At 36.7% G+C, this 18,458-nt stretch overlaps 1 protein-coding gene across 4 annotated transcripts in view; it reads left to right on the top strand.

Annotated features, from left to right (window-relative positions):
- Positions 1 to 18,458, top strand: part of CCDC171 (coiled-coil domain containing 171) — a 312,135-nt gene that overhangs the window by 218,627 nt on the left and 75,050 nt on the right. For all 4 annotated transcript variants that reach the window (XM_028512445.2, XM_036021569.1, XM_028512435.2 and 1 more), the window contains one exon: positions 15,644 to 15,775. In XM_028512445.2, the coding sequence (XP_028368246.1) occupies positions 15,644 to 15,775 (132 nt within the window). The remainder of the gene's footprint in view (positions 1 to 15,643; positions 15,776 to 18,458) is intronic.

The following is an 18,458-nucleotide window of genomic DNA, read 5'->3' as shown; positions in this document are numbered from 1 at the left end:
AATGTATGGAAAGTGACTCGCATTATTTCATACCAACAAAGCATTTGGAAAAATACCTAATACTCTGAGAGCTATTTTTGGAAATAATATTTGTTTGAAACTGTGCCTTCCTCCCTCTCATTTAAAACAGTGTCGATAGCCAGTGTAGTTTAGACGCAGTCACATCAAACACACACATGCTAGAAATCTGAAATTTCATATTTTGTAGAAAAAGAGACATTTTTGGTTAGATTTTTTTTTTGTACCTTGGATAGGAAAAATCAGTCAAGTCATATATATGTCATACCTTTTTATATAGTTAACGTTGCTTTTGACGTCTAGTAGCTTGTTCATCTTTCAGCCAGAGGAAGATGATGTTGGATAGTGGCTGTCTTAGGCACTGGATATTGCCATCAGAGAAAAATCATCATCAGTATAAAATATATGTTATCCTTTACTTATGAGAATGGCGACGTATTATGTATTTTAAATATAATAAAGACTGATTGCAGCAGGGTAATTGTAATTATGCAGGTTACATTTTATCTTTTGTTTTTCATGTCATGTGGAAAGAAAGAAAGGTGTCTGCAGATTTGGGCTATAGCCAGTGTAGATTTGCTTAATGGCCCTTTTCCTTCAAATTTAGTAATAATTTTGATTTATATCTTTGGAAATTTCTATTTATATAGTGGTTTTAAAATTATCAATTACTTTTAAAGCTTGAAGTAAAAATTTAGAAAAGGCTAATTGATTGATTATTGGGCTAATTCTCGTTTTCCACAGAATTTGGGTGAGAATAAATGGATTACAAGGAAGTGACCTAGAGAGTTTCTTGGAAACTGTCAGGTTGGTGCAGATTGTTGATGTGAAGAGACGTGCCTATGTTCACAGGTTTATTTTTTGGGCCATTTTGGACCATCCAGCAGTAGCATTTGCTATCTTGGAGAAACTGAGGGTAGTACAGCAGGAGGAGGGTACAGGCTTTCACAGGACAGTGGAAGTGGCGTGGTGACATCCAAACTCCTTGGCACAGTTGACCTTTGCAAATTTTCTGTTTCTTTTTGAGTCAGTTTTGGTAGTTTGCAATTTTCTAGGAATTTGTCTATTTCATTTAGGTTATCTAATTTGTTGACATACAATTTTTCACTTTCTTAGGATTATTATTACTGTAAGGTTGGTAGTATGTCATGACTTTTAGTCCTGATTTTAGTAATTTATTAATCTTTTCTTGCTGAGGTTTGCCAATTTTGCTAATCTTTTCCAGGAACCACATTTGGTTTCCCTGATTTGCTGTATTGGTTTTCTGTTCTCTGTTTCATTTGTCTCTGCTCCAATCTTTTTTATTTCCTTTTTTGTTTGGGTTTAGTTTGCTTTCCACTTTTTACTTTTCTAAGATAGACAGGTTATTGGTTTGAGATCTTTCTTTTTTTATTTTTTAAAATTTTAATTATTGTTCAAGTACAATTTTTCTATCGTTTACTCCCATCCTGGCCCACCCACCCAGCCCTCCCCACCTCCCTCCCATTTCCACCCTCCCCTAGTTTTTGTCCATGTGTCCTTTATACTTGTTCCTGTAAATCCTTGCCCTTATCCCCTGAAATTCCCCTGAAATTCCCTCCCCTCTTCCCTCTGAACACTGTCAGCATGTTCTCTATTTCAGTGTCTTTGCCTGTATTTTGCTTCTTTCTTTGTTTTGTTGATTAGGTTCCTGTTAAAGGTGAGATCATATGGTATTTGTCTTTCACCGCTTGGCTTATTTCACTTAGAATAATGCTTTCCAGCTCCATCCATGCTGTTGGAAAGGGTAGGAGCTCCTTCTTTCTTTCTGCTGCATAGAATTCCATTGTGTAAGTGCACCACAGTTTTTTGATACATTCATTTACTGATGGGCACCTAGGTTGCTTCCAACACTTGGCTATTATAAATTGTGCCTCTTCAACAAATGGTGTTGGGAGAACTAGACAGCTACATGCAAAAAACTGAAACTCAAGCAACAACTTACACCATACACAAAAATAAATTCAAGGTGGATAAAAGATTTAACTATAAGCTGCAACACAGTTAAAGTCGTAGAGAACATAGGCAGGAAAATCTCAGATATTTCACACAGCAAAATTTTTACTGATATGTCCCCTAAAGCAAGGGACATAAAGGAAGGAATAAACAAATGGTATTTCATCAAAATAAAAAGCTTCTGCATGGCTAAAGAAAACTATTAAAATAAAAAGAGAACCAACTGTATGAGATCTTTCTTTTTATATGAAAAATGTTTGTGTTTCAAATTAGCCAGCTAGACTCAGTTTAGAGGATCCCCATCTTGTAGGCGATGTCTAGAGCATCACAGTCAAGAGTCATTTGAACATGGGCCATCTTTTCTCCTTCAGGCCTGATTGGGGCAGTGACCTTGGCCACATTAATGTCACAGAGCTTCCTCACAGCCTGTTTGATCTGGTGCTTGTTGGCCTGGGTATCCAACCTGTACACAAGTGTATTCTTGTTTTCTGTCTTCTTTACGGCTGACTCGGTGGTCAGGGGAACTTGATGGTGGCATAGTGGTCAAGCTTGCTTCTCTTGGGGTTACCTTTCCAAGGATGTTTGGGCTGCCTTTGGGAGCCACATTGTCTTTGTTCATCAGAAGGTGGGTGACAGGCAGATCTTTTTTTCTGTGGCTGTGGGTGCCTATCAGCACTGCTTTCTTTGCCTTCAAAGCCTTTGCTTTTGCTTTTGCTTTGGGAGGGGAAGGGGCACCCTTCCTCACTTTCTGCACCATCTTTGTGAAGAGCTTCTGCTTTGTTTTTTAATGTAGGCATTTACAGCTATACATTTCTACATGAGCACTGTTTTCATTGCATTCCATATGTTTTGCTATGTGGTGTTTTTGTTTTTCTCTATCTCAAAGTATTTTCTAACTTCCCTATGATTTTTTCTTTAACCTATTCATTGTGTTGTTTAATTTCCAAAATATTTGGGCATTTTCCACATGACTTTTTACTGTTGAGTTCTGATGTAATTCCGTATGGTTTGAATAGATATTTTGTTTGACTTCAGTTCTTTTAAATTTATTAAAGTTTTTTGTGTGGTCCAGAATATGGTGTGTCTTGGTGAATGTTAAAGAGCATTTAAAACACACATGTGTTTTGCTGTTGTGGGTGGAGTGTTCTAAATATGTCTGTTATATCTGGTGGGTTTACAGTATTGTTCAAGTCTTCAAGTTTCTTGGATATCTTTTATGTAGTTGTTTTGTCCATTAATGAAGTGATATTTTGAAGTCTCCAACTTTTGTTGTTCACCTGTTTCTCCATTCAGTTTTGTCAGTGTTTGCTTCGTGTATTTTAGGGTTCTTTTGTTGCGTGCATGTATATTTAGAAATTGTTGTATCTTCTTGGTGGAGTGACCCTTTTATTATTATATATTTTTGTTTGTCTCTTCAAAAAACTTTTGTCTATTTTGTATGATATTACTGTAGCCACTTCAGCTTTCTTTTGTTTATTGTTTGCATGGGATATCTTTTTCTCTCCTTTTACTTTCAACCTATCTGTGTCTCAGATGAGTCTCTTGTAGAGAGCATGTGGTTGAGTCATGTTTTTAAATATATTCTGCCAAGCCCCAACTTTTAATTGGAGAGTTTAACCAATTTGCATTTAGTGTAATTAGTAGTAAGAAAGGACTTTTGTCATTTTTTCTCTATATACTACATCTATATTGTTTCATAACTTCTGTATTAGTCTTCTCCCTTTTTTGTGTGCTAGATAGTACTTTTCTAGTATATTTGATGCATTTTCCTTTGTTTTACTACATACTGTTATTTTCTTGGTGGTTGCTTTGGGATTACAATTAACATAATAATTCACAACAATTAACTTGAAATAATACCAATTTAGTTTCAATAGTATACAGAGACTTTGCTCCTGTGTAGTTCTATCCCCCATTTATGTTGCTGTTATCACAAATTACATCTTTATACATTGAGTGCCTATAAACATAGTTTATAATTAATGTTTTATGTAATATTCTTTTAAATCATATAGGGAAAAAAGAGGAGTTACATACCAAAAATACATTAATACTAACTTTTATATTTACCTATGTAGTTACCTTTATTTTTTTATTTTAGTATTCTTTGTTTCTTCTGTGGTTTTCAGTTACTGTTAGTGTCCTTAATTTCAGGCTAAAGGATTTCTCCTAAGAAGGCAGGTCTAGTAGTGAAGAGCACCCTCAGCTCTTGGAGTGGCTTAATTTCTCTTTCATTTTTGAAGCGTATTTTTGTTGGATATAGAATTCTTGATTGACAGCTTTTTTCCACTTTCAGCACTTAAATGTATCAACTCCAAAATTTTTATTTGTTTTCTTTTTATACTTTATATATCTTTACTTATATATTCCTTTGGAAAACATCATTCTCATGGTTTCTCCTTTGGTTCTTTGTGCATAGTTTTCTTTAACTTCTAAAAAATATTTAAAATAATCCATTTAAAGTCACTTAGTGGTAAATTCCATGTGTAGGCTTCCTCAGGGACCATTCTTATTAATTTCCATTTTTCTTATATATGGGTGGTACTTTATTTTTTTACATACTTTATAATTTCTTGTTGAATTATGGATATTTTTAAAAAGATTTTATTTATTTACTTTTAGAGAGAGGGGAAGGGAGGGAGAAAGAAAGGGAGAGAAACATCGGTGTGTGAGAGAAAGATTGATCAGTTGCCTCTCTCATGCTCTCAACTGGGGACCTGACTTCTGACCCAGGAAAGTGCCCTGACTGGTGACCTTTAGGTTCATAGGCTGGCACTCAGTCCACTGAGCCACACCACCCAGGGGGGAAAAATGGATATTTTGAATGTTACAATGCAGTGACTCAAGAAATCAGATTTTCCATCATCTCTAGCGTTTGCTGTTGCTGCATTCTCTGGTAATAGTTGTTGGTGTGGTGAATTTTCTGAAGTAGTTTTGTAAAGCCTGTATTCTTTGTCATTTGTGGCCACTGAAATCTCTGTTCTGTTAATTTGTTAGTGGTCAGCTAGTGCTTTGACAGAAATTTCCTTAAATGTCATGATTCAGATTTTTTTTTTTCTTAATTAAGCTTTGGCTGCTTGCTGTAAAATTTACTTGCCAGAGTTCTGAAAACGTTGGTTCTAACTAATTTTGCCATTTTATTTGCTGCTTTTGGAATACTTTTCTCCACATTTTTGTTAACATTACTCACTAATATTATATCCTTTTATGTTTCTAATAACTTTACCAGTAGGCTTCTAATACTACTGAAAATGTAGACTTATCAGGAATTAAAATTTTTAAAAATTAAGAGCCTCTTCAAACATGCTTAAGTATTTTTACTTGTGTAAAAAAGTGAAAGTATGCTTATATTGAAATAATTTTCAGGATAGGGTAATGAATAACTGGATGGATAGGTTAATGTCTGGATTACTTAGTGTTACTGTGAGAAACTTATATTAACTAAACATTTATTGGGTACTGTTGAAGTTCTTAGCAGAGAGATGCCTTATTTACTATATAGCTGGGGGTGAAAGTAAATAGATTTGGATACAATTTGAATATAGAGAAGAATCTGAACATTTTTGGTTGCTGTAATTCTTTGTTATTATTGAATTAGCAGAGTGATTGGACCCTTGAGGCTTTTAGATATTTGTAGAGTACCACAGCTTTGGAGTTGTTTTCTGTGAGTGATCACAGTGTACTATGAACCTTGAAGTTACCACTGAACTTCTACTAAGAGGTGTTAAATGCCTTTTCAGTGAGTTATTTAAAAGATAAAGCAGGAAGTCACGATTCAGAATCCTCAAAAGACCATCTAGAAAACTTGCATCTATAAAATCTTCTAAATTTATCAGGCTGAAATGACACTGGAATAATAACCAGAGAGTCACAGGAGTTTTTGCTGAAGTTGTTTGGGATTTGCTTCTGCAGTAAAGTTACTTAAAATGTGCAATTTACCATAAAACACAGTATTTACTATAAGTAGTTCAGCCTACAAATGCCTTTCAGTGTATAGTATGTGCCAGGAACTGCACCCTGCTCTGGGAATGTATAATATACTGTGTGTATATATCTCCTAGTCCATTATTCCCTTAAAATGGAGACACAGATAATTCCAGCATAGCATGGTAAGTATGCATCCATAAGATGGAGCTCCATATCTATTTAGATGGAGTTGTTCATCTATGAGACATGCTAGAGAGCCCAGGAATGGGCTAGGAGTTTTCTCAGGAGAAAATTAATGCCTGGATGGATCTCTGAAGTGGGAAGAATGACGGGAAAGGCATTCTAGCAAAGAGAGTAGCATGTGCAAGTGTGTGGGAGCATGTGTGGCTAGATATTTTCAATTCACCATTAAATGTAAAAAGAGTGTAGGAGGTAAGGCTGAATGAGGCAGGTGGAAGCCAAGTCATGGAGGAATTTTTTTGTTTGTTGCCATTCCAAGAACTTTGGATCTTTATCCTGGGGCAATGGGAAGGAAACTAGGGTTTAAGTCAGGTAGTGATGCGATCAGTTTTCCTTGTTGAATTTGGGTTCTGGATGCAGTGTAATGAAGGGGATTTTAAGAGCCATGACTCTGTAGGCTAGATGGGTTTTGAACCAGGTTAATGATGGTAGGTGGTTTTGAGGAAAAGACATGGAACTTTATTTAATAAAGTGGCATATGGGGATGAGAAGGGCAGGGGAGGATGATTCCCAGGATGGGCAGTGTGGTTAACTGGCTTTAGGAGTACAAGAGGAGCGAGTTAGTTTGCTTTTCACCGGGGAGAAAGGAGACAATGATGGGTTTTGTTTTGGAACTACTGGAGTTTAAGGTAATGTGAACAGCAGGATATGTGAGTTTGAACCTCAGGGGAAAAGTCAGGCTAAAGACAAAGGTTTGAGATTGATTAACATAATACTTGCTGGCAAAGAAAGAGGCAATATCGCAATTGACAGGAGAAACAAGACATTATAGATAAATGGGAAGCTGGGAAATACATTTTGAGAGATTAATGATGCCACTGGAGTTTGAAGGCCTTGAGGGATGGAATTCTGTCTCCTTAATTTTTATATTCACAGCATCTATCATGGTGCCTGGTACCCAATAGGCGCTCAATGAATGTGTGTTGAATGAGCCAAACTTTTACCATCACCCAGTCTCTAAACATAATGGAAGCCATCCGCAGATTCCAGTGTGAGTCTTTTTTTAAAAAATTTTATTTTAGTTGTTGTTCAAGTACAATTTTCTATCTTTTACTCCCATTCCAGCCTACCTACCAGCCCTCCCCACCTCCCTCCCGTTTCCACCCTCCAGTGTAAGTCTTACTATTAGTATAACTTGTATTCTGTATTTGATTGCTGAAAATAGCATGTGAATGTACTTTGCCCAATTAAGAGAGAGAGGAGATAGCCTACATTTAATTGTAGGAAAGTCACTAGGAAAGAGAGATACACTGACAATGAATTTACAGGTAATAGCTAGTTTGATGGCCATGAAAGATACCTTACTCCTATTGTTAGAGTGGATTGTGGAACAGGATCTGACAGGTGAAGTCATTGCATAGCCGAATCTTCAAATGCGATTTTATAATCTTAAGAATAGCTAACAAGAATATTTGATAATACATAATTATCTTTGACTTTTGGTTTTTACTGCATTTATAAGGAATACAAAGACCATAGAATAATTTTTAATATGTGAAACTGACAGTGTTTTAAAAGTTGAAACATGATCTCCTGCCTCTAAAATGCAATTTTTAGTGAGTCATTAATGACTCTCTCAATGTTCCTGATGATCTTTGACCCCCTTTTCATTCTTAGTGCTGGGATCCTGGTTCTGAAGATCAGCTGTGCAGGGCATGCAGGTGTTAGCACAGCTGGCTTGCTGATGACAACTCTGTCCATATAGCTGTCTTGTGTGTCATCATTCATATTGTTCAGTGTCATTTTGACCTACCTAAGCTAAAAATGGTACTCCAGCTCAAGAGGGATTTAAAAACCTTGACACACTAAAGATAAGACACTACAGAATGTCATGTATCTGTTCCTAACAGTTGTTAGTTTAAACACATCTAAATAACTAATTTTATTGTTCATCCGTCTTTCTCATTTGGAGTAATTTACCCTAGAAATGAAAATACCTCTGTGTGGAGGACTGTAAGAACTCAATTTATAAGTACACTTCTTTATTTTCAAGTACGAGTTTTGTGTATTTAAATGGCTCAAGGTCACAGTACTGTGTTTGTGAGGTGCATTCTATGGTCTATCACTTGCCTTACAGATTTTTCATGCTGACTAGTGCCTTTATAAGATGTCCGTGATTAAATCACTCTGTTTGCCAGCTTGATAATTTAATTTGAGGGTTCAGTTTCTCAGATCCTTAATTAGGATGTAGCCAGGTTCATAATTTGATTCAAGAGATCAGTTTTTCAGTTCCATGATTGGGATGTAGCTATAATGTGTGGGTGGTTGTGGTGGTGGATTTTGCCCAGTTCCCGGTGACAGCAACTGGCAGTCATTGGAGAGTTCTGGCTCTTCTCCAGTGTTGTAGGTGAGGTTAAATAGCCTCCCAGTAAAAGAAGGCGAGTTCTTCACTTGTTTTCAAACTGAGGGTCTGTGCCTGCCACAGACCCATGGGGCGCCTGCTTCTGCCGCCGGAGTGCCGTGGCATGCAGTACGGCAGGCGCGTTGCATATGTCTCGGGACGTCAAAGTTTGGGGATCTTCTGTGCGAGGCTGCGACTGTGTATGAGGAAGATTGCTGCACAGGTAACCGGTCTCAGTGTCATACCTGTATGTGTGTTGGTGGGGAGTGGAGCAGGGAGAGAGAAAGCATAAAGGAATGAACATCCCACAGGTCTAGTGAAACTACTAAGGAAAGTAAGGATGCTTAAATAATAGTCTCTATTGCTTACCACAAAACTACTTTTCTGAAACTTACACACTTCTGCTAAGACTGCCAGACAGGGGATCAACAGAAGGGAAAAAACAGTGTTGTTTTTTAGGTAGGGAAATGCAAGAAGTACCAAAATCTAAAACAGGTTCCTTAACTATTAACTGTTCATTATGGATATTAAGAGGTGTTATTGCATTATTATTTCTTGTCAAGAGCACTGGACTCAGTAGCCTGATATTAGCGATGGCGGTAGTGGTTCCACAGGTGGATGGCAGCATTGAGTGAGCGAATATGGAGAGTACTTTGGAAAGCATGAAGTATTTTTGGGAGCACTAATGGTGCTATTGCTAATAGAAATAGTACTATACTCTGTCCATTTTATTAGTTCAGTAGTTAAGGAGAAGGAAAAAGAAGCAGGGAAATATTCATTTAGATGTAAGTATCCAATTTTTCATGTCATTTCTGTTGTCACACCATGCTTTCATACCTGCTTCTATCACTAGGCACTTTAACCAGCGTCCTGGAACTAAGTATCTTTTTTTGTGATTCCCTCTTTCTACTGCCTTGTAGAATTTGTGAGTTTGGAATGACATTTGTATTTGATCACTTAGTTAAAATTATCTGTATACATAACATTTTTTCTTGCTACTATTGTTATTACAGAGTGTATTTAACTCTGGCCGATTCTCTTTTCTTTCTATTTACAAAGGCTCTCCAGTATGCCTATGCTACTTCTTTAACAAAGTTTTCTGTTAATTGGATGTAAAACAGGTGACCTAGTTGTGCCAGGATGGTTAGACCCTGTCAGTGTATACCAGACTACGTAAACTTCAGAATACATCAGGATATATGATACTTAGTTCATGAAGCACTAGAAAAAAGGAGCCAGAAAATGTCTGAGATGATACTTTGTGTTAGTGATATGACTCACTAGAAATTATTCCCTCGTTCTCTGGTAAGATGTGATAATTTTAATAAACTTTTTAGATGGTGAAAACATATTATCTTTCCTTCTTCACCTCTAAGGCAGGGATGGGCAGTGTTTTCTGTAAAGGGCCAGACTGTAAATATTTTAGGCTTTTTAGGTCACGTAGCCTCCACCTCAGTTACCCAACTCTGTCGTTGTAACAGGAAAGCAGCTAAAGACAATACCACATGACTGGGCATGGCTGTGTTCTAATAAAACTTTATTTACAGTAACAGGTGATGGGTGGGATTGGGTTCCCAGGTTGTAGTGTGTCAACTATACACTGCTCTTGGTGCATAGGTTGAAAAATAGGGTGTCGGCTGCACTAGTGTATAGGATAAAAAATTAAAGAGGAAAGGGAAAGTACCAGGTATCAATGAATGTGGAAGGAAGTACAAGGTTGGATGGGACAAAGGAAGGCAGGGGTGTAAGCAAAGTGCTGTAGCACATGAATTCAGAGTGATGAGGATGGAGCTTGCAGGAGGGAAGTATCGTGGAGGTCTACATGTGAAGGGAATCTCTCTCATACGAACATTTGTTTTGAAGCATTGGTGGCATTAATGGATTGGAGAAAATAAAATTTTAGGGAGATTAACTATATGATGTGAAGTCCTGATATCAGTTACTTTTCCCAGGCATTCAAGATTCAGACATTACATAAATTTTCTTACATGTGTTCTTAAGTGTATCTACTTTTGATCTCTACAACTTACTGCTTCTTCTGTGGCATCCTGTTGGTAAAACATAGCTAGTACTACATTTCATGGATTAAAAAAATTAGAACACTAGGTCCAGAGAGATTTATAGTTGTGCACAATAAAAGATGCAGCTTCAAATATTGGGAGTTGATTAGCTTTTCTAAAAATGATTAATTTAATTTCATCATTGATGTATCTAGCAGAAATAGCTTTTCGGTGTTAGGGTTAGAGTGCAGATCAGAGTCTTGTGAGTAAAGGCTAATCAGGGCCATAGAAATAGTACTGCATGGAGCTTGTGAATCACTGAATTCTGAAACTAGATAGTTATAATGAAATAAATATATATTTTATAACAATTTTTGACTTTTTAGAAAGTTTCATTTATTTTTCTCTGTACATCTCTTAGAGCATATCAGAAATATCTGCTTTCTGAAAGTATGTGGTAAGAAAGGGAAAATGCAGTTCCCAATTGTGAACTACTTTTTCTAAAACTAATTTTTAGAATGGGGTAATATAGGTATGTTTTTTTATTCTTTGTCAAAATGTAAAACTAAACCTTTATAAAGTGTTATAAAAATCTGCACAATTTGACAATTGGGATTTATATTATAAAATACTATGAAAAATCATTATGTTAGAAATGAAGTCAGCTATTTTGAAGTAAAAAGCATTTTGTATATGAGGCCTGTCCAGAAAAAGTCCAGCCATTGTTACTATAATGAGAATGGTTTTGTGCAGCATCAATATAACCAATGGCAGCCAAGGAGAGTGGCCTGGAATATACATGTGTGAACAATGATAACTTCATTGTACTAGTCAGTGGGGGCGGTAGGTGCTGTTGAGTGAGCATGCGTACTGTGTGGCCATTGCACTTAGAATGACTGAATGGCCCTGGCTGGTGTGGCTCAGCGGATTGAGTGCTGGCCTGCGAACCAAAAGGTCACTGGTTCAGTTCTCAGTCAGGGCACATGCCTGGGTTGTGGGCCAGGTCCCCAGTAGGGGTCACTCGAGAGGCAATCACACATTGATGTTTCTCTCCCTCTCTTTCTTCCTCTGTTCCCTTCTTTCTAAAAATAAATGAGTAAAATCTGGGAAATAAAGTGACTGAACAAATAAAGCAATGAATCTGCATCAAATTTTGTGTTAAGCTTGAACATTCCTCTGCAGAAACTATTTGGGTAATTCAGAAAGCTTTCAGGGACGATGTAATGAGTGCATCACAAATAAAAGTGTGGCATAAGGCTTCAAAGATGATCAAGAAGAAGGTGTGGCAAAGTTGCAGCAAGATCAAGAGACCACGTTAACTGTTTTTTTGATTGGGAAAGTGTTGTCCATCACAAGTATGCCCCTCAAGGCCAAACAATTAGTAAGGAGTACAAACTCAGTGTTATTGGTAGAGAGATGGAATACAGTAAAAAACAGACACAGCTATGGGCAACTGCTGATTGGCAGCTTCATCATGACAACGTGCCTGCTCAGGCATCACATATTGTGTACAGTTTTTTTTGGCAAAACATCAAATCACCCAGGTGACTCAGCCCCTTACAGCCCAGATTTGGCATCTGTGACTTCTGGCTTCTCCCAAAACTAAAATCACCTTTGAAAGGGAAGAGATTTCAGACTGTCAATGAAATTCAGAAAAATACAATGGGGCAGCTGATGGTGATTGCAACTGTGTGAGGTCCCAAGGGGACTTTGAAGGGGACTGAGGTGTCATTATCCCATGTACAGTGTTTCTTGTATCTTGTATCTTCAATTAATGTCTCCATTTTTCATATTACATGGCTGGATACCTTCTGGACAGACCTTGTATATATTTTTTTATTGCTCACAGCTATAAAGTCAGAGTGAAAAGGGTGTAGAATCTTAATTATAGGATGAATGCTGATGTGCTGTAAACAGAATCAATGACTGTCTTTTGAAATTAATATTTAAAATCAATTTGAAATTATAATTGTGGACAGGTGACAGTGGTGGTTTTAATTCACATTAAAAAATTTGTGTTTTAAAAGGCGAACCTACTTTTCATTTTAGGGACAAATAATTTTACTATTCTAATATTGTTACTTCAGAACTTTTGACAGTAAAGGAAGTTACTTCATATTCTCATTTTTGAAAGGGATCATTTTGTACCCAATGGGTAGTATTTCCTAAAGCAATCCTGCTTAGTTCTTTTCTGATTTTAGTTACTTTGTTCTCAGTCTGCCTGTTGTGTGTTTTTTTTAATGGACAACATGAATGCATTAAGGGAAGAATTCTTTTGCTAATGCTCTGGGTTGAATGTCTTCTCTGTTTATCTGTGTTCACACTGAAAACTCGGCTTGCCTCCTGCATTCTTTCTGAGCAGTCGCTCCTTTCCACTCTCGGGGTTTCCTTCTCGTCACCTTTCCTTCTCCTCCCTTCGCTGCAGTTAGTTTTCCACTTGCCCTAGTGTCTGTTTTCTATTCTCTCAACACAGTGCTTTCACTGCCTTTACCATTGAAATAAAAGAATTCCTAGTCAATCTTTTTCAAGACTCAAAACACCCTTTGTCTAGAAATATTTGCAGAACAGCTTAGATGCCTGCTCTCGAAGTTTTGGTCTAATTTAAAAGTGGAAATTAAATTCTGAAATTAGAATAGAAATATCATCATGGATCGCTGTCTCTGGATGGCACTGTCAACAATTAACAGATAGTTTATAATTAAATGGAAGTATTAACACATGCATATTATCCAAATAATAATCATGCTCATCATTATATCTAGTGAAATAGCTGCGTTTTGAGTTATTTCTTAAAAAGGAATTAAATAATGTTTAGTGAAAATGTAAATTCAACAATAAATCAGTTTTAAGGACCAAATGCCCCATCTTCCTTTGGCTTAGAAAGTTTATTTAGAGAATACAGTGTGGTTTGCTGTCCCGTGTGTCTAGCCTCACAGAAGAAGTGTGGTGCCTGGTGATAATGGGGTGAAAGGGCCCCAGTGCTGGGCCGTGTCGTGGATCACACACCTACATCGCTGGGAGCCTCCCACCCCCCTTTGCCCATGTTAGCAATCTGCTTTTGTACTTTGACATCCAGGATTTCCCTTGTGAATTTTGTCACAGAAAAAAGAGAATCATCAATATCGCAGTTAAACTTGACTTTCAAAGCTAATAGTATCTCATTTGGGGGCTCAAATTTAATAAATTTTCTTTGATTCTGGGTGAGTTTTTAAACATCAAACAATGAATTGGCCAGGGTACAGTAAAATATTTAGATCTATTGACTATGGTTCAGAAGGGTAGAAGGCAAAACACCAGTGGTTTGATGTTGGTAAATTCCCAGTACCTTAATCCACATTAACGTTTTCTTTTATCTGAGTGCACATTGGTGACAAAAAACCCCAAAACATGAGAACATACCCATACATAAAAAATATAGAACTAAAGCAAATATATTTGTAAAATATGATTTATTCTGTTATGTTAAGTAAGTGTAATAGCATTCTCATTCTGACTGGAGAGTGTGTGTTACAGATAAATATATTCTGAATGGGGACTCCGGCGTGCATGCAGTACCCACATTACTATAAAAGTCGCGTTCTAGTGCATGCTTTACAGCACACACTTTGACATTCACATATTGACAGAAATTCTTCACATCAACTTGGGAGTATAAGGCTTTTCTTGCCTATAAATTAGTGTGAACAGTGAAAGATATCATCATATATTTGTGTGTATTTGCTGGTTTAAGGAAACCCTATATTGTATAATAGTTCATTTATAAAACTGGAAGTGATTCAAACAGTTTTGCAAGCTGCCCATGTAGAACAGAAAAATGAAGGACAGGTTTTTGTCATATATAGGGTAGGGCAAAACTAGGTTTACAGTTGTTTGTATCGAAAATAATACAACAATTAATAATAAATACTAATATAAGAAGAAACTCTGTGTTTTATGTGCCCACAGCTGTAAACTTGCTTTTGCTCTACCCCGTATTATTGCCAAGTTACATTTGAAGTTGCCCAGGTGTAGAGATTAAATACAATTATTTGAGCGATTAATGTTATTTTATACTTCTCCTCATTTTTACGCTTTCTACCCAGGCCATAAACACTCTGTTTATTCTGACTCTGAGCTAGTTGTATAGTGTGTATCAGGTATATGGTACCAAGGAGATAAATTTTTAAAACCGATTCAGGCATAAGGAAAGTCAGAAAATATGCCTACATGTGAACATTCCTGTCATTAATCCATGTGATTAAAAATAAAAGCTCACTGATCTTAAAAGCAAATTAAAATTTGGAATTCTTAAGGCTTTTACTAAGTTTGGATTAAAAATGAAAATAATGTGTTTCTAACCATTTTCTCCTGTCTAGTATTTGTATTATGTAGGGAGTATTTTCTCATTTGTCCAGAAGGTGGCAGTGAAATATCAACTGCATGTGATTCCTATACTGGCTAGAGGATTGGTGTTTCTCCATATCTGTGAGATGTTTGTATTGTTACCTTTCCGAATACTTAAAATGCAGTACAGACTCTACTGATTTTATTCATTACCTTATTTAGAAGTTGTGTGACTGAGTTGGTTTATATGTATTTAATTAATAAGACTCAAGTTCAAAAGGGCAAACAAACCTTTTCCTAGTATATTTTTAAGTATCCTTGTTTGTTGAGTATATTTGTTTTTATTCCAGGGTATATATTATTGAGGTTTTTTTTTTTCCAAAAGACTAGTACCTAATAATTATCTTGTCCAAGATATATCAGTTAATACCAGTTAAGTTAAACATGTTATTAAGAAAGGGATAATAATTAGGAGATTACTGTTTGTTTTTGATTTTGTGGATTTTTTTCTTCTTTCCTTTTTCTCTTCTGAGTGGAACAGTGAAAAATAATTCAAAACCTCTTGATCAGAAGAGCTCCAGTGACTCTTCTTCCCTCCCTCATTTCAAGCAGGAGGATGCTTTTTCTTCTTAACATTCTCCCCCAGCACTCTGAATTAGAGATTTATTTGCAACGAAAAATCAATTAGTCCTAAATTTATTCATGGATTTCAGGTCCAGCGATCAATGCAAGTCCACTCAGTGGGCTCAAGGGGACCCAGTTCATCCCAGTTAATGTGTCTGAAGGGGAATTACCATTGATGCTGTTTTTTTCCCTTTAGGTCAGAGATCAGATCTCGCTGTCACGGACTGCGGCAAGTAGGAATGACTTCACCCTGCAGCTACCCAAACTGCACCTGGAGACCTTTGCAATGGAGGGGCTCAAGGGCGGGCCAGAGGTTGTAGCGTGCCAGGTTAGAGTCTAAATAACATTGTTTGCTACTGAGACATGTAGAAAAATAAATTGTACTAACTGGAGAGAATGAAAGCCTCAAAATATGGTGAATAACATAATGGAGATGCAAATAATTTTTCTTCTATCATGTAAAACTATATTTCACAAATAACTGTTTTATTTTTTAAAGTCTCAATTCTTTCTATTAAATAATCCTGAAAGGTATTTTTTTACCAAGGAAAATATGTCTGTTATAGCTAAGTACAGATTTAACATACTACCTTTCTAACACAGAGGACAATAAGATGCTAGGCTGTTATCTTTTTAAGCTAGCCTCAATTTATAGCTCTTACTCTTTTAAAATAAATCAGTTTAGATAAAATTATTAGGAAAGATATTTGAAAATTTTCAATGTTAATTTCCAAGTACATCCAACATTCTTACATGGTAATTTGTTTAATTTCAACAAATCTAGAGCTGTACTTGGCAGTATAGAGTACTTTGCCCTTTCATGTTTAGTTTTAATGAATGTTGTAATCTGTGTGAACTTGGTTAATTCATTTATGGAACTCAACGCACCAACTCACAAAACCTCAAATAATGTTAAGAATAACTTAATAAAGAAAATTATTTTCAAAAACAATAATTTTCAGATGCTGCATGTATCTTTCTATGCTTTACTATTGTGTCATTTTTTCCCAAGAGGGTTAAATTTTTTTTTAATTAGGCAAAACAACATTCAGTATTTGCTTTATTCTCCTTAAAATGCCCCATGTCTTTACTAGAAAAATCTCTGAACATTATCTAAACTATAAGGAGCCTAATATTTCAAAAGAGGTTGTCCTTGTTCAGAAGCACTCTAGATCTTTAAATTGTATTTAAAAGATAAATATCTCTTAAAACTCAGTGTTTCACATTTTGAAGTTTAAAGTAAATATTTTCATTCTTCAGTTTATGACTCCTTGAAATTTTAATTTTGTACAAATATCAATCCAAGTAAGGATGCATTAATTTTTTCTACGTCTTCCAAACCCTAATTTAATGTGTTATTTATACTCAAATTAATGCTCCACAAAGAAAAAGTAAATGCTAGGGATACCATTTTGGGGGGCAAACCGTGAACTCTCTATGGTTTTGACATTTGTGAATGACGAGAAAGAAATGTGTAGACCCATATTTCAAACCACTCTTTTTCCAAGTTCTAGTAAAAATAGTTATGCACTTTACCATATACCTAAACACTTAGTGGCATATATTTTGGCTTAGTATTCCACGCAGAGAAGGGCACGTGATTTGGGCCATAATAGTGTTTTACACAGACATGCAGAGACACCCACACCCTCGCACACCCGCATACCCATGGCTGGTGATATGCTTTGAGTACTTTGAGAAGGGAGGCCCTATGTTAACTGACAACCTGAATTATAATAATAGTACCATTTTATGTACCAGGTATCATGCTTAGCTCTTTAAATACATGACTTCATTTAATCCTCATGATGAATCTCTCAAGTAGATGGCATTATCTTCATTTTACAATTGAAAAATAGTAACTATCAGAGAGTTTTGGTACCTCTCCGAAGTTAGCAACAAGTGAGTGGTGGGGCCCAGAGACCAGGTGTAAGACTAGGCATACTTGACTGTGCAGCCTGAACTGGTGAAATCTGACACTGAAAAATCTAGACACCTGTGTTAAATGGTCAGCGTAAAACCCTTTAAATGTATTAGTGGAGTTTTTCCTACATTTACAAAAATATTCATTCTGCATCTGTGTATGATGTGGGTCATAGTTTATGCTATACTGTAGACAAATTCACAGATAAAAATTTTGTTTCCATTTGACAGGCTAATATTGTTGAACTCTACTTTCCACATTTTTACAGTATATAAATGTGTGTGTTTGTGCTAAGTGTAGCTGTGTATTTAGTGTTTAGCTTTGTACTCATCACTTGTGGAGTGTTCAGTGAGAGCACGCCTACTGATTATCATGCAGTTGTGATCGTGTATGAACCATTTGGCCAACCCATATGGCTGTCATTGACAGAGAGAGAGAGAGAGAGAGGGAGGGAGGGAGGGAAGGGGGGAGAGGAGAGAGAGAGAGAGAGAGAGAGAGAGGGAGAGAGAGAGAGAGAGAGAGAGAGGGGGGAAGGAGAGAGCTGGGAGGGAAAGAATAAAGGCCCAGTCTGTCTGTAGAGTGCAGTTTCATTTGTGAGGGAATGGTGGAGAGCTAGGAATCCCAGAGAGGCTCACTGGGAAAGTTACTTATACTACATAGTGGGTTCCTACATCGGAAGTGCTCAGAACAGTGACAGGTACATTGTAAACACTCAGTATTTATTTGTTAGCTCTCCACTGATGTGAACGCTTCAGGAGGCCAGGACGGTGGTGCTGTTCACTGCTGCGTCCTCAGAGCTCAGCACTGTGCCTGGAGCACAGAAGGCCCTCGGGGCCTGTGGGTGAAGGAATGCCTGATTTCAGACACTGGACAGGCTGACTCTGAGCTGCATCGCCTAAGTTGTGTGCACCTTTGAGAGACTGGGTATCAATTTTTTTACTTCTAGCTTTATTTCACTTAAAAAGGAAAAGTCCCCCAAACCATCTCATAAAAGGTATTAAAGGCTTAGAGCATAATAACTATACCTCTAGAAGTAGTACATTTTATAAATATGTTTATAAACACTTCATTAGTAAGGCTTCATTGT

Source organism: Phyllostomus discolor, chromosome 3, assembly GCF_004126475.2.
Source record: "Phyllostomus discolor isolate MPI-MPIP mPhyDis1 chromosome 3, mPhyDis1.pri.v3, whole genome shotgun sequence".
NCBI lineage: Eukaryota > Metazoa > Chordata > Mammalia > Chiroptera > Phyllostomidae > Phyllostomus > Phyllostomus discolor.
This window is presented reverse-complemented; position numbering and strand designations above follow the sequence as displayed.